General features: G+C 38.1%; 2 protein-coding genes across 2 annotated transcripts; both read right to left on the bottom strand.

The window, feature by feature from the left end:
• Positions 1 to 2,726: 2,726 nt before the first annotated feature.
• On the bottom strand, positions 2,727 to 4,376 carry LOC126725313 (geranylgeranyl diphosphate reductase, chloroplastic-like). Its single transcript, XM_050429927.1, has one exon. The coding sequence runs from the start codon at positions 4,236 to 4,238 to the stop codon at positions 2,868 to 2,870; it is 1,371 nt and encodes a 456-aa protein (XP_050285884.1). The 5' UTR covers positions 4,239 to 4,376; the 3' UTR covers positions 2,727 to 2,867.
• Positions 4,377 to 5,605: 1,229 nt separating this feature from the next.
• LOC126713780 (GDSL esterase/lipase At1g71250-like) lies at positions 5,606 to 8,807 on the bottom strand. The gene is made up of 3 exons (XM_050413647.1): positions 8,392 to 8,807; positions 7,093 to 7,725; positions 5,606 to 6,030 (listed from the first exon to the last, which is right to left on the bottom strand). Exons 1-3 carry the CDS (start codon positions 8,798 to 8,800, stop codon positions 5,804 to 5,806), a joined length of 1,269 nt encoding a protein of 422 aa, XP_050269604.1. The 5' UTR covers positions 8,801 to 8,807; the 3' UTR covers positions 5,606 to 5,803.
• Positions 8,808 to 12,068: the final 3,261 nt, after the last annotated feature.

Here is a 12,068-nt window from a genome sequence, read left to right as displayed (position 1 = left end):
TTAAAGTTTTTGGCTTTTTTGAACCTAAGACCTCTAGCTGTGGTCAGGCTACACAGTTTTTCCCAGGCTTTCCATGCCATATATCTGCCACATTGCTGCTTTGGTTTCCACCAAAACCTTCTAGTAAGAGAGTCTAGCTTGTCACAAACCGAGTTGGGGATGCTAAAGGTAGACATGGTGTAGTTTGGAATGGATTGAGCCACTGTATTGATGAGCGTCTTCCTACCTGCCCAGGATGGACATTTGCTTCTCCAACCCATGAGTTTGGCTTCAAGCTTGTCAATGAGGAAAGCAAGTCTTTGGATGGAGCTTTTGAAAGGAACACGGGGGCATCGAGATAAATGGCATCTTTCTTGAGGCTTTTAACTTGGAGGATACTTTTGATGATCCCGCGGGTATGATTTTGGGTGTGCTTGGAAAAAAAGACACCAGACTTGTTCCTATTGATGGCTTGACCAGACCAAGTGCAATACTTTTCCACAATCCTAACAAGTGAAGCGGCATCTTTTCTGGAGGCTTTGGAGAAGAGCACAATGTCATCTGCATACATGACATGTGTAATAGTGGGTCCAACAATACTAGTTTTGATGCCGCTGATATTTTTCAACCTCAATTCATGATTCAACAGTCTAGATAAGATTTATTGCCCTAAGATGAAAAGATAGGAGGAAAGCGAGTCTCCTTGCCTTAGGCCTTTGTTGGGTTTGAAACTCACTATCTTGCCGCCATTTACAAGGACCTTGAACGAAACAGAGGATATGTAGGCAACAATCCAGCTAGTGAAAGTTTCATTAAAACCAAGATGTAGGAGAATAGCTTGGATGAACTTCCAGTTGACTCTATCGTATGCTTTTGGAGGTCAAGTTTGATTGCCATGAGACTAGGATTTGTTTTGCATGTTTTGAAGCTGTGAATGATCTATTGGACAATAATTTGATTCTCAACAATCCATCTGTTGGGAATGAAAGCTGACTGAGTGGGAGAAATGATCCTATCGAGGAGAGGGCAGAGCTTAGCTACCAGCAGCTTCAAGATAATTTTGTAAACAACGTTACACAAGCTAATAGACTTGAAATGATTGACAGAGGTTGGGTTAGAGACCTTGGGGATTAGAATGATCAAAGAACAGTTTACCTCTCTAGGCATGATGCCTCTTTGGAAGAAAGAAGTAACGGCTTTGATGACATCATCGCCCACCGTCAGCCAGAGCTATTTATAGAATAATGCAGGGAAGCCATCTGGACTAGGGGCCTTTTGATCCTGCATTTGGAATAGAGTGGCTTTGATCTCTTCTGGGGGTGGGATAGAGAGCAAGCTGTCGTTTTCTTCTTCAGTGATGGAGGGCAGGACAAGGTGCTCTAAATGTTCTAGGAAGCAAATATCTTCTTCCTTGAACAAATCCATGAAGTTGTTTCGAAATAGCTCACAGATTTGGCTTGAGTCATGGATTCGGGAACCATCGTCCTTTCTGATTGTGTTGACGTGGTTGCCTCTTTTGCGGATAATTGTTGACAAGTGGAAGAATTTGGAGTTTTTGTCTCCAAGTTTGAGCCATAATTCTCTGGATTTTTGGCACCAAATTACCTCGCTTTTGAGTAGCCATTTTGGAAAGCTCAGCTTGCAAGGACTTTTCTGTTGACTCATTGTCTTGAGATGGTGGCTTTTCCTGTATATGTTTTATCTTTGAAAGTAGCGAGTTAATTCTATCTTGACATCGACTGAAGACTTGCTCGTTCCATGTGCGTAGAGCATCTCTAGTGGAGGCTTGCCTTTTTTAAAGCTTGATGAACTCAGACCTTGATGCTTGTATGTTCCACACATTCTCAATAACGGGGAGTGGCAACTTTCATCTCTAAGCCACGCTGCTTCAAACCTGAAAGGCCTGTGTGCGAAGCTATCTTTTGGGTTAGTGTCCAAAAGGATTGGAGAGTGATCTGATTTGATAGCTCCGAGGTGAGATATGGCGGCATTGGGGTAGGCCAACCTCCATGAAATGCTCGCGACACCTCTATCTAGCCTTCTTTTGATAGGAGCGCTGCCCCAATTGCCCTTGGCTTCCCGAGAATCCTAGCCTTCTTTTGATAGGAGGGCTGCCCCAATTGCCCTTGGCCCAAGTAAATTTGTTTCCCGAGAATCCGAGATCAACCGCATTGAATTCAAACAGAAATTCTTTGACATCAAAAATCCCAACACCTATAATCTTTGCATTGCAAGGTTGTAACTGTTGGTTTTCGAAGAAACAGTTCAGCACTCTGGCCATGACGTTTTTTGCCTTTTCAATGGCAACAGATTCATGGGCACATGATTCAATTTTTTATTTTTCAGCCGCTCATGATTTTTCCCACGATTAGTCTCATTTACTTTTCTACCATCGATATATCACTCTATTAGTTTCAATAAATATTATTGATGTTAGAATACAAGCCCAACAGGCTTTAAACTCATATTCAATCATAGTCTATAAAATCTGCAAGAAGTAAAAGACTAATCTGTAATCTTTAGGAGAACACAGAAGTCATAAAAACAAACGTGATAGTAATGTTTCATTTTAAATATTGTGCACTAAGATTAACAAATTTCTTCCTGTGAAAGTGATTTGCTATGATTGCTATCCTATTTACACGATGACTTTCAAGAAAATTCTCTAACCAATATTGAAAATTGCAATCCTAGCCAAACCACCACTGCACAAATGAAAAGGTAGGCAAAAAAAGAAAGAAAGAAGATGAAGAAAGTTCTTCTTGCTAGACAGCTACAGCCATTTACAAATTCATAACTCAACAACAAATAGAATCAAACTCCCCTAAAAAGATAGGAGTAACATGAATCCAGTTATTTAGAAAATATATAGAAACTACAAGTTAGAACTACTTGCTTCCTACCATGTTACACTTGATCAAACTCCCAATAGTATTCCACACCATTTTCACATCCTGCAATCTATCACCATCAGCTAACTTCTTATACAAATAACTCTCAAATGTCATGCGCTGCACATACTCATCATCACACAGCTCCACCAAAGCCTCTCTAGCCGCATTGCTACCATAAAACACTCTCTGCAAAAGGTCCAAAAACCTGAACGTAGTAATATACTTACTATCCCACACTCTCAGATACTCTCTCTTCAAATCATCCTCATTGACCATTCTATCTCCTCCTTCCGAAGCTTTCACAATCGCTTCGCCACACATTCTTCCCGACTTAGCCGCAAAATAGATACCTTCGCCCGAACATTTGGTCACGTATCCAGCCGCGTCCCCAACAAGCGCGACACGCCCACGTATCCGTATCGGACGCGGGTGTTCGGGTATTGGGTGAGCTTCAACTTTGATCACTTTCCCGCCGCTGATCTTGTGCTTGACTCTGTCTCTGATACCCTTTTGGTACAGCTTTATGTTTTGCTTGGCGCACACGGTGCCCGTGCCGACTGCCACGTGGTCACGCTTCGGAAAAACCCACGCGTAAAAATCGGGCGACACGTCGTTCCCGACATACATCTCGGCGAGGTCGTTGTAGTACTCCATTTTGTGGTCGGGGAGCTTGATTCGCTCTTGGAAAGCGATGGCGCACGCGTACGTGCCGGCGTGGATTGAGCGAGCGACACGGCTGTTGGCTCCGTCAGCGCCGACGACGACGTCGACGGGGAGAGAGTGTCGAGAGTTGTCGGAGGTGTAGTGAACAACGTAAGGGGAAGTGGAGGATTCGGGGACTTCGAGGTTGGTGACGAGGCCGGAGACGAGCTTGGCGCCGAACGACTCGGCGCGCGATCGGAGGAAGGAATCGAGTGCTTCGCGGCGGACCATGGCGATGAACTCGTTGGGTCTGAGAGTTTTGCCGAAGTCGACGGAGAGGTTCGACGGCGAGAAGATGCGCATGCGGGTGACGTGGCGGTCGATGAGGTGAGATGGGATGTCGAATTCTTCGAGCATGCATAGCGGGATGGCGCCGCCGCAGGGTTTCGCGGTTGTTGGCGGGTTACGTTCGAAAAGAAACGTTTCTATGCCTCCGGAAGCTAAGGCCTCGGCGGCGGAGGACCCAGCTGGTCCTCCGCCTATCACGGCGGCGCGGAGCTTCCGTCCAGGTAGGGGTGGGTTGGTGGAGTTTGATGAGGCCTTGATAGTGAGTGGGTGCGAGTGAGAGTGAGAGTGGGAGTGGGAGTGGGGTCTGGTGATGGTGGTTTTGGTTTTGGTTTTGGTTGGGATGAACACAGCGAGTGTAGAAAAAGCTGTAGCCATTTTTGGTGCTTGCTGGGTTTGGAAATGAATCTCAGTGTAGAAAAAAACTGAAGAAAGCAAATATACACTGTTTGATTCTCTTTAACTTGTGCGTTGGCCTCAGTGCATTGGCTTCTGTAAAGGTGCTGATGATGCATGTGTTTGAATATTTTACTGTTGTTTTCAAATCTATATGCATGCTAGCTACTTTTTTTAGTTTTTAATTTTTAAAAATTATTATTTTAATCAAAAGGGCCTTGAATTCCGAGAACAAAGACAAACGGTGTCATCAACGGGGATTGACCTGATGCAATAGCGTTGAAAGGTGGAGGTTGAAAGTTAAAGTTAAAAAGATGTAAAAAATTAAAGTTAAAAGTTAAAAATATAAAAAAAAAAATTGTGAAAAAAATGGTGTACTTGCATGATAAAATTGCTTTTAATAATTGCACTTAATCTTTATCCGTAATAACCCACTAATTGTACATTTTGTATCATGGACTGGTTCTGGTTGGTCAGTGTGCCAACGGGAAAAATAAAAAATGATAGCATTGGACTATCAGTTAAGTGTGTGTTTTTACTGTTTTTAAATGTACTTTTTAACTCTTGTGAATTGTTTGGTGAGGGTGGGCTCAACTGCAAATTAATGAATTATAACAAGAAAAAATATAATACCACAAATAATTATGTAACTTTTTTGCTATAACTCTGAGGATAGAATATGACCATTAAAATGTAAAAATGATATTTTTACGCATAAGTGATAAATAACTATTTTGTCACGTTAGAATTATAATAAAAAATTGTAAAAAAGTTAGTAGTCCTACAACTTTTCTTTGTACAAAATTGATGAATTACAGCAGGCTTTCAGCTTAAACATGTGCTTGAAGATGTTGGTAGGACCCATTGGTGCACACACCACGGCAAAAAGGAAAAAAGTCTTGTTGTCAAATACCGTGTCCTGCAGTTAAAAAATTACACCCGCACTGTGGGTTTTAACTTTTAACTCAGATGACTGAAGTACTATCTGAGTCATAGCTCATTCTCAGTCACTTTATGTTCTAATTATACATTTGACAAAAAAATTTAAGACTCTTTGATCAGTTTGCTTCTGAAATCTTCATGGTTATTGAATTCCAACCAATACATTTGCTTGTTTCTGTTAAGGCACATTTTCAGTACTAATGGATGTATTCATGTAAGGAATAATACAGAAGTCTGGATTGGGAGAATTATTCAGTAGCCTCTACAGACAACACAGAGTTGGAAGACTTTGAACAGTTTGTCATTTTGATGTTTGAGAAAGTCACAATTACATCATAGATGAAATTCAAAGCAAAGGAAGGTTAAAATATGAAGTAATTGTATACCATCATTGTACTCGCACTTATGAAATAGCCTTCAAGAAATCTTGGAAAATTTGCTCTTTTTTACTGTAACTTGCTATTTAGCATTTACATAAACTTGCATTTAAAATCAACAGCATTACTAACTTCTACTAACAAAAGGCCAGCCTAAACAAACCAAAGAAGGGAAAATCAAAAGAATACCACATGGTAGCTGCATGGTCATCAGGTCAGATGCATCACTCAAGTGTTGATTAATTCCTGAATGGTTATAGGATGGCACATTCCAGAGAAGGGTCGGCCAGACCAGGCAGAATCCGCAAGCAAGGAGTTAACCGCTGGTGTAGGGTTGTATAAGTCCCACCAGACAAAACTTGAAGCTTGGTCACAGGCCATTTCTTGGGAGAGGCAGCCAATAATCGCGCCATACGTGCCAGCCCCACAGCAGGCGTTCCTCACTTCCTCGAATCCTATATTTGTGACAGAAATGCACATCATATTAAATTATTAAGTAACTAATGATATTGGACTAGTTGATTTCACATGATGATGTTCTGCATAAGATATAGTCATAACTAGAGACAACATAATTTTTTGAACTGTTGGAAATAGCCTGCAAATGATTTATACAATTCTAATATGGTGCGGGACATGTGGAGTGATTATTAACTGAGTGGCTAACTTAGCATTAAAAATCTTAATTGAAAACTTAAAATTTGATTCCTTCTGAAATTTCAGATATGATGCAAAATTGCACTGTCAATTTAACTCTTCTAACGGATCCATCAAGCGCTTAATCCCATCCTTCAAACCAAAGAAAGGTTCCACGGCAAAGATTTATATTCAGAATTCGGAAATTTGCAATATAGGAGAACAACGAAACAAAGGACCTAACGCCAATAACAAACTAACCTGTTCTAGAGTTTCTGAACCAATGTCTAACAGATTAAATGCAACTTTTGTCAACTTAGAAGTCAAAATTTCAGAGGGATTACCTTATTGGATATAATCTTAATTAATCCTGATGACAAAATAATAATGCTGGAACATTCTGTCCTTACAAAGACATCTTTTAGTGTTTGGGATCATTTTTCACTTTTAGCTTTTCAACTTATTTTCTTATGTATAACTTTTTAAAATCTCACTTTTTCTAGATACAACTATATTTTAACCTACTTTCAGCAAATAAGTAATCAATAAAAAGCTGTATCCAAATATATACCTAGTGGTGGTTTAAATAGCAATTATTGAAGACATTGAATTCACAATACATCAGATTGGAACAAATTGATTTATAAAATGTTATGAAACTTAAAGGACTCATTAGAGATGCTATTTGAAGCATGGGGGTCTGATGATTTCCATGGCTATAGCAGATATTAGTTAGTTAGAAAGTAAACCAATATTATCTGTTTTTACTTTAATATAAGACCATAAAGTCCTACTTTTTAAGGTGTCGTAATCAGATCATATCTCAAGACATTAGAGGAATAGTGTAAGGTAGAAAATAGTAAATACTTTTAGGTTCATACCATAGTTTGCTGGTTTGGTAATGATCTCCATAATTCCTTGATACACATCACAGAAGACTATCTGTGCATCGGGCAACTTGGAATTAAGCTTCACAATGTGCTCATTCAGCATAGTATTGTACTCCAAAACTATATCATTGATTTCCTTCACGCATCCTCGGCCATCTTTTTCAACATTAGAGGTATTATACCACTTCCACACTGTACGTGGTGTACACCCCAAAGGCAGAATTCCCGTGCATATTATCTTCCTGAAATTTGCATTGTAGAGAATCCTCATAACATGTATCATCTGGTTGACCAAAATGTGGGCAAACTCTTGGCTATTATAATTGAGCATTACACCAGAGGAATTTCCAAGGAAGAGATCAATGTAGTCATCTTTGCTAAAGGAGAGGTACACCATAGAGGATTTGATAAAATGGTCAGCACTGTTCTGGCCAAGTTGCAGCTGCAACAGCTGTATGATCTCAAAAACTTGGCGTAGTTGTTGGTTGAGAGACTGGTGGCTCTGGCTCCGGGGCTCCAAGATTGTTGCTTCTGCAGACCCAAAGTTAAGACCATGTTGGAGCTCTGCAATCGATCCATTTTGGCTGTAGAAAGGTAAGATGTTTGGCAAGCTCATCTTCTCAGCTACAGCAACCATATGTAAATTATTACCTTTAAGAGCTAAATTTGCAAATCCAAATGCCAAAAATTTGTTGATCAGAAATACAACATTTCTAAATACTTGTCCTGCATCTCCCAAAATTCCCATGTGTCTACATTGGCAAATTAGAAACCTTTACTTGCTAGCCTATCCGCTCACGCACACACTCACAGGCACAGTATTTATCGAATACTTTAAAAAAAAAAAAAAAAAAAAAAGAAGAAGAAGAAGCTGTACAACTCAGCAAATTGTTACTCTATCCTAATATTTATTAAAAATCCAAATTTTTATTGTTCAAGAAAATGTAGTAGTGCGGTTGCTTACATACTTGATACACAATCTCTGAAATGTAACAGTTCTCGTTCCCTACCAATTGGACAGATTTTTCACATGATTCTTAACAATGAATTGAAAGAATATATGATAGTAGAAAATCTTGCGGATTGAGAAAAGAAAAGAAAAGGTAATCTTGAAGAAGGCATTGCAAATTATCTCTGTGCTTGAAAAAGACTAATTCCAATAGAAACATCCAAACGTACTCAAATCCTCAAGAATACATAACACATGTAATTCCAAGATAGTTAGCAATAAAGTAAGCAAGGCTTAAGAAGTGCATGGTATATAGTAAACTCAAGATGAGAGACTAGTACCAAGAAGATAAGGAAGAAGGCTTGAGTCTGAGCCATCGCATGGATACAAAGAGAAATTATGGTGAATGAGAGGGTACAACAAAGTATTGTCTCCACAGTCAACAGAAGAGTCCCCTAACACGTACAGTGCCATCACATTATGTGTGTCTGGGGATTTCCCATTTGCTACGTTGATGATGAGCCCCATCAAGACAACAACCAGAAGAACAAGGACCAACCCTTTTGGTGGAACTGTGTTCTGTACCATTTTTGCATTCAAACTCTGCTGCTTTTCTTTCAACCTTCTCACCTCTGGTTCTGTTTTTTGGGGTCGAACTTTCTTTCTTTTGAGTCCAACACCACCTTCCCTTTGTATGGACCAGAAAGATAACAGCGTATAAATGAGTGAAAACCCGAAAAGCCTATTCATTTTCTGGTTTACTTGCCGCCCAAACCATACAGGCAGTTATGACGCAATTTTTTATTTTTATTTTTATTTTATAGAACATATAGGCACTGTCACTGCATTTCGTTCAAAGCTTGTATTATAAAGATCTCCCAATAGATACTTTTGTTAACTGATGCGACTCAGAAATTGGTTAAGCCATTCATCCTTTTATTCTTTTGAAAACTCAGCAAGCTCTCACTTCAGTTCAGAGACCTCACTTGAATATGCACAATTTTTTTTTTTTTTTTGGTAAAAAAAAAAAAAAAAAAAAAAAAAAAAAAAAAAGAAAGGGTAGAGGGGGCAATCAGAATGACTTCCCTACTTGGACGTGACTATAGTAATACTCTACCTACTTCCAAGCAAGACTCCATACTCCCTGTTTGTGAGAAACTCATTTATTATAATATGCACAAAATATTACACAAACACTTGTTGTTAAAATATTATAATTAAAATTAACTAATTAAATTTACTTTTTATCAACTGATAAAATTTGTAGTTTTTAGTAGCTCAATTTTTGCACTTTCAATTATTTTCAACAGAAACTTTTACAAAAAAAAAAAAAAAAAATTATTTTCAACAGAAACAGGGTTCAAATCCCTCCCTAACAATTGGAATATTAAAAGAAAAAAAAAAAAGTTTTTGTTACCCCACCCGCATTATCTACTTGGGGCTTTTTTTTTTTTTTTTTTTTTTTTTTTGGGAACTAAGCTTGGGGCTCTTAAATTGTATTGTTATGTAACTCGTACTAATTTCTTCTGATGTTTTATGTTATTCCTTTATTACCACCCAAAAAAATGATTAAACTTTTAAATTCACCATTTTTTTAACTAATTAAATTTCTGAAAAACAATAGATAATTTATCACTTTTTCCACTTCAAATATAGGACAGGTTAATTTTCTGATTGTCAGGTTAAAAGAAAAGCCTCCTTTCTTATCAATTTTTTTTTTTGGTGGGACCTTTCTTATCAATTTTATGATTAGAAGAAGATATTAAACCACAGCCTTCTCCACCACATCACCCCCTGGTTTTTTTTGTCCCTTAACGCCATTCCATGATTCCAAGCGTGTGAACAATTGAACTTGTCATAGGGGGCAGGCAAGGTTATTACTTCATAAGCCTCTCCAATAATTTTGCTCCTCAAATAGTCTGCTTTGAATTTGCACCAGTTGTTCAGCTGGAGGCTATACGTCCCACCCCCCCCCCCCCCCCCCCTTTTTTTGCTCTTACAAAACTGCCTAAATCATAAATGACTCGTGGACAATAACTTAAGAATAAAGGATCATTTGATGGCATAAACTAAGATGTACCGACACTTTATTTAGAGTGCCGTATCTGTGTCATACTGGTGTTGTGCTATTTGTTTCATGTTATAATTTTTCAAAAATTGCTCATGTCACTGTGTCATATCTGTACTCATATCCGTATCCATGCATCCTAGGCCATAAATCATTTCACATATAAATAGAAGCTCCATCACTAATCTTATATTGCATTAAAGTTCTAATTAAACTCCTTAACTGCAATTTTTTCATCCAACTCCAAGACCGACTTAATTAAACTCCTCAACTACAATTTTTTTCATCCAACTCCAAGAACAGTCGGTCTTGGGCGTGATTGGAATTTCTCAAAAACTTTTCTCTTTCAAACTAATTTCTCTTTAACATATGCATGCCAACAAAGTAAGAATAGTTGATCGTTGGTATATGCTAAGACAATGCAACAAAGCGCCGCATAGGTTAGGTGTCATGGCCTTTGTATTAAAAAATTTGATGTTTTATTCAGCAAAAAGGAATTTGATGTTTAGCTTAGAGACCTCCTGGTTGGAGTTGGAGGACACAATTTAAAAGGGAAAAAAAAAAAAAAAAAGCTTACTTTGAATACATCTACAATCATATTCCATGATTTAGTTCGAATGCCGTACCAAATATGGTCTCAGAAGATTTCCTAAACACCACTGAGGAGATGGCGAGATGCTACTGATCTGTACCATGTTGAAAGAAGAGTGATCAGTTTATAAACCATTTTACAAGTTCAAAGCAACCCATATATGACTACTCGTTAAGGATACTGATCTTATCATTTACTTAAGAAATTTACTTGGAAATCACAGATCCACCCCAGAAACAAGAATTTGACCTCCTATTATGCTCGATTAACTTGGTAATTGGGTTCCAAATACCTTGCCGGTGAGCTTAGGTTGGTTGCTAGTCAGGTGACATTATGTATTATTGCAAACAAGAAAATAAAAGAAGTTAGTTTATCCCACTAAAGAGTAAAGAGGAATCGAAATTTTGAAACCTTCCTGTCTCGTCATGAACTCATGACTAGAAATGAATTGACATCAGATCGCGAACATTTAGAATAGAATGGGACTCGATCCAGAGGGACTGAATCTAAAAATATGGCAGAGTTCAAAGTTATCATGAGTAAAACATAGTAACAACTAACACGCATATTCTAAGTATGTTTGAATTGAGGGAGATGGGAGAAAGGCTAAACGGAATCACTTTGCAAACATTGAATAAATGGCTTTCCAAATCTACCATTGATAGAATAGAATAACAGTGCAGAACTATTTCCAAACAATTAGTTTTCTTTGAGAAAAACCAACCTCCAAATGTGAAGTTCCAATTAATCACAAGATTTCATCTACCGTCCTCATTCAACATCTAGTCATATAAACATATGGCTTTACAAGATAAAGATGAATACAAAGGGAAATTCATCCAATATATTTTTTGCTAAATAAGTTTAAAAAACTCATTCTACCTGGCGTACAAGATTGATTTATCCCTTAAACAAGGAAACTAACCTAACAAATACAACAATGAATTCTCAGCCTCATTCCAACTCTTAGTAATGGGGAGACAACCTTAAAGTGATGAAAATAAATAAAATAGATGCATCTAACATCCCCCACTAAAGAGCCAAGCTTGGTGTCTACTCACTTAATGCATGAATTGCCCATTGTCTGCTTTGATGTCAATTGTTACATGCCATCTCACAAAGGGATAGAATTATGCATAAGTTTGAAACAAACCAACCTCCAAAGTGAACTTTCAATAAATAACAAGCTTTCAACTATCTTCCTTATTCAACATCTAGTCATATATTAATATATGATTTTACAAGATAAAGATGAAATTCAAAAGAAAGCTCATCCTAATCTATTCACCCCTAAACAAGGAAACTAATATAACAAATCCAACAATTTATTCGCACCCTTGTCCATATATCCAACTCTT

Source organism: Quercus robur, chromosome 1, assembly GCF_932294415.1.
Source record: "Quercus robur chromosome 1, dhQueRobu3.1, whole genome shotgun sequence".
Classification (NCBI taxonomy): Eukaryota; Viridiplantae; Streptophyta; class Magnoliopsida; order Fagales; family Fagaceae; genus Quercus; species Quercus robur.
Note: the sequence above shows the minus strand (reverse complement) of the source record. Positions and strands in the feature narration are given on the sequence as shown.

Bases quoted from the DNA above. Each gene is read 5' to 3' on its own strand.
- LOC126725313 (XM_050429927.1), bottom strand. From the start codon at position 4,238: ATGGCTACAGCTTTTTCTACACTCGCTGTGTTCATCCCAACCAAAACC.
- LOC126713780 (XM_050413647.1), bottom strand. From the start codon at position 8,800: ATGAATAGGCTTTTCGGGTTTTCACTCATTTATACGCTGTTATCTTTC. The intron at 7,726-8,391 runs GTACTAGTCTCT...TGGTTGCTGTAG, and splicing joins CCTTCTTCCTTATCTTCTTG to CTGAGAAGATGAGCTTGCCA. The intron at 6,031-7,092 runs GTATGAACCTAA...TCACAAATATAG, and splicing joins TACCAAACCAGCAAACTATG to GATTCGAGGAAGTGAGGAAC.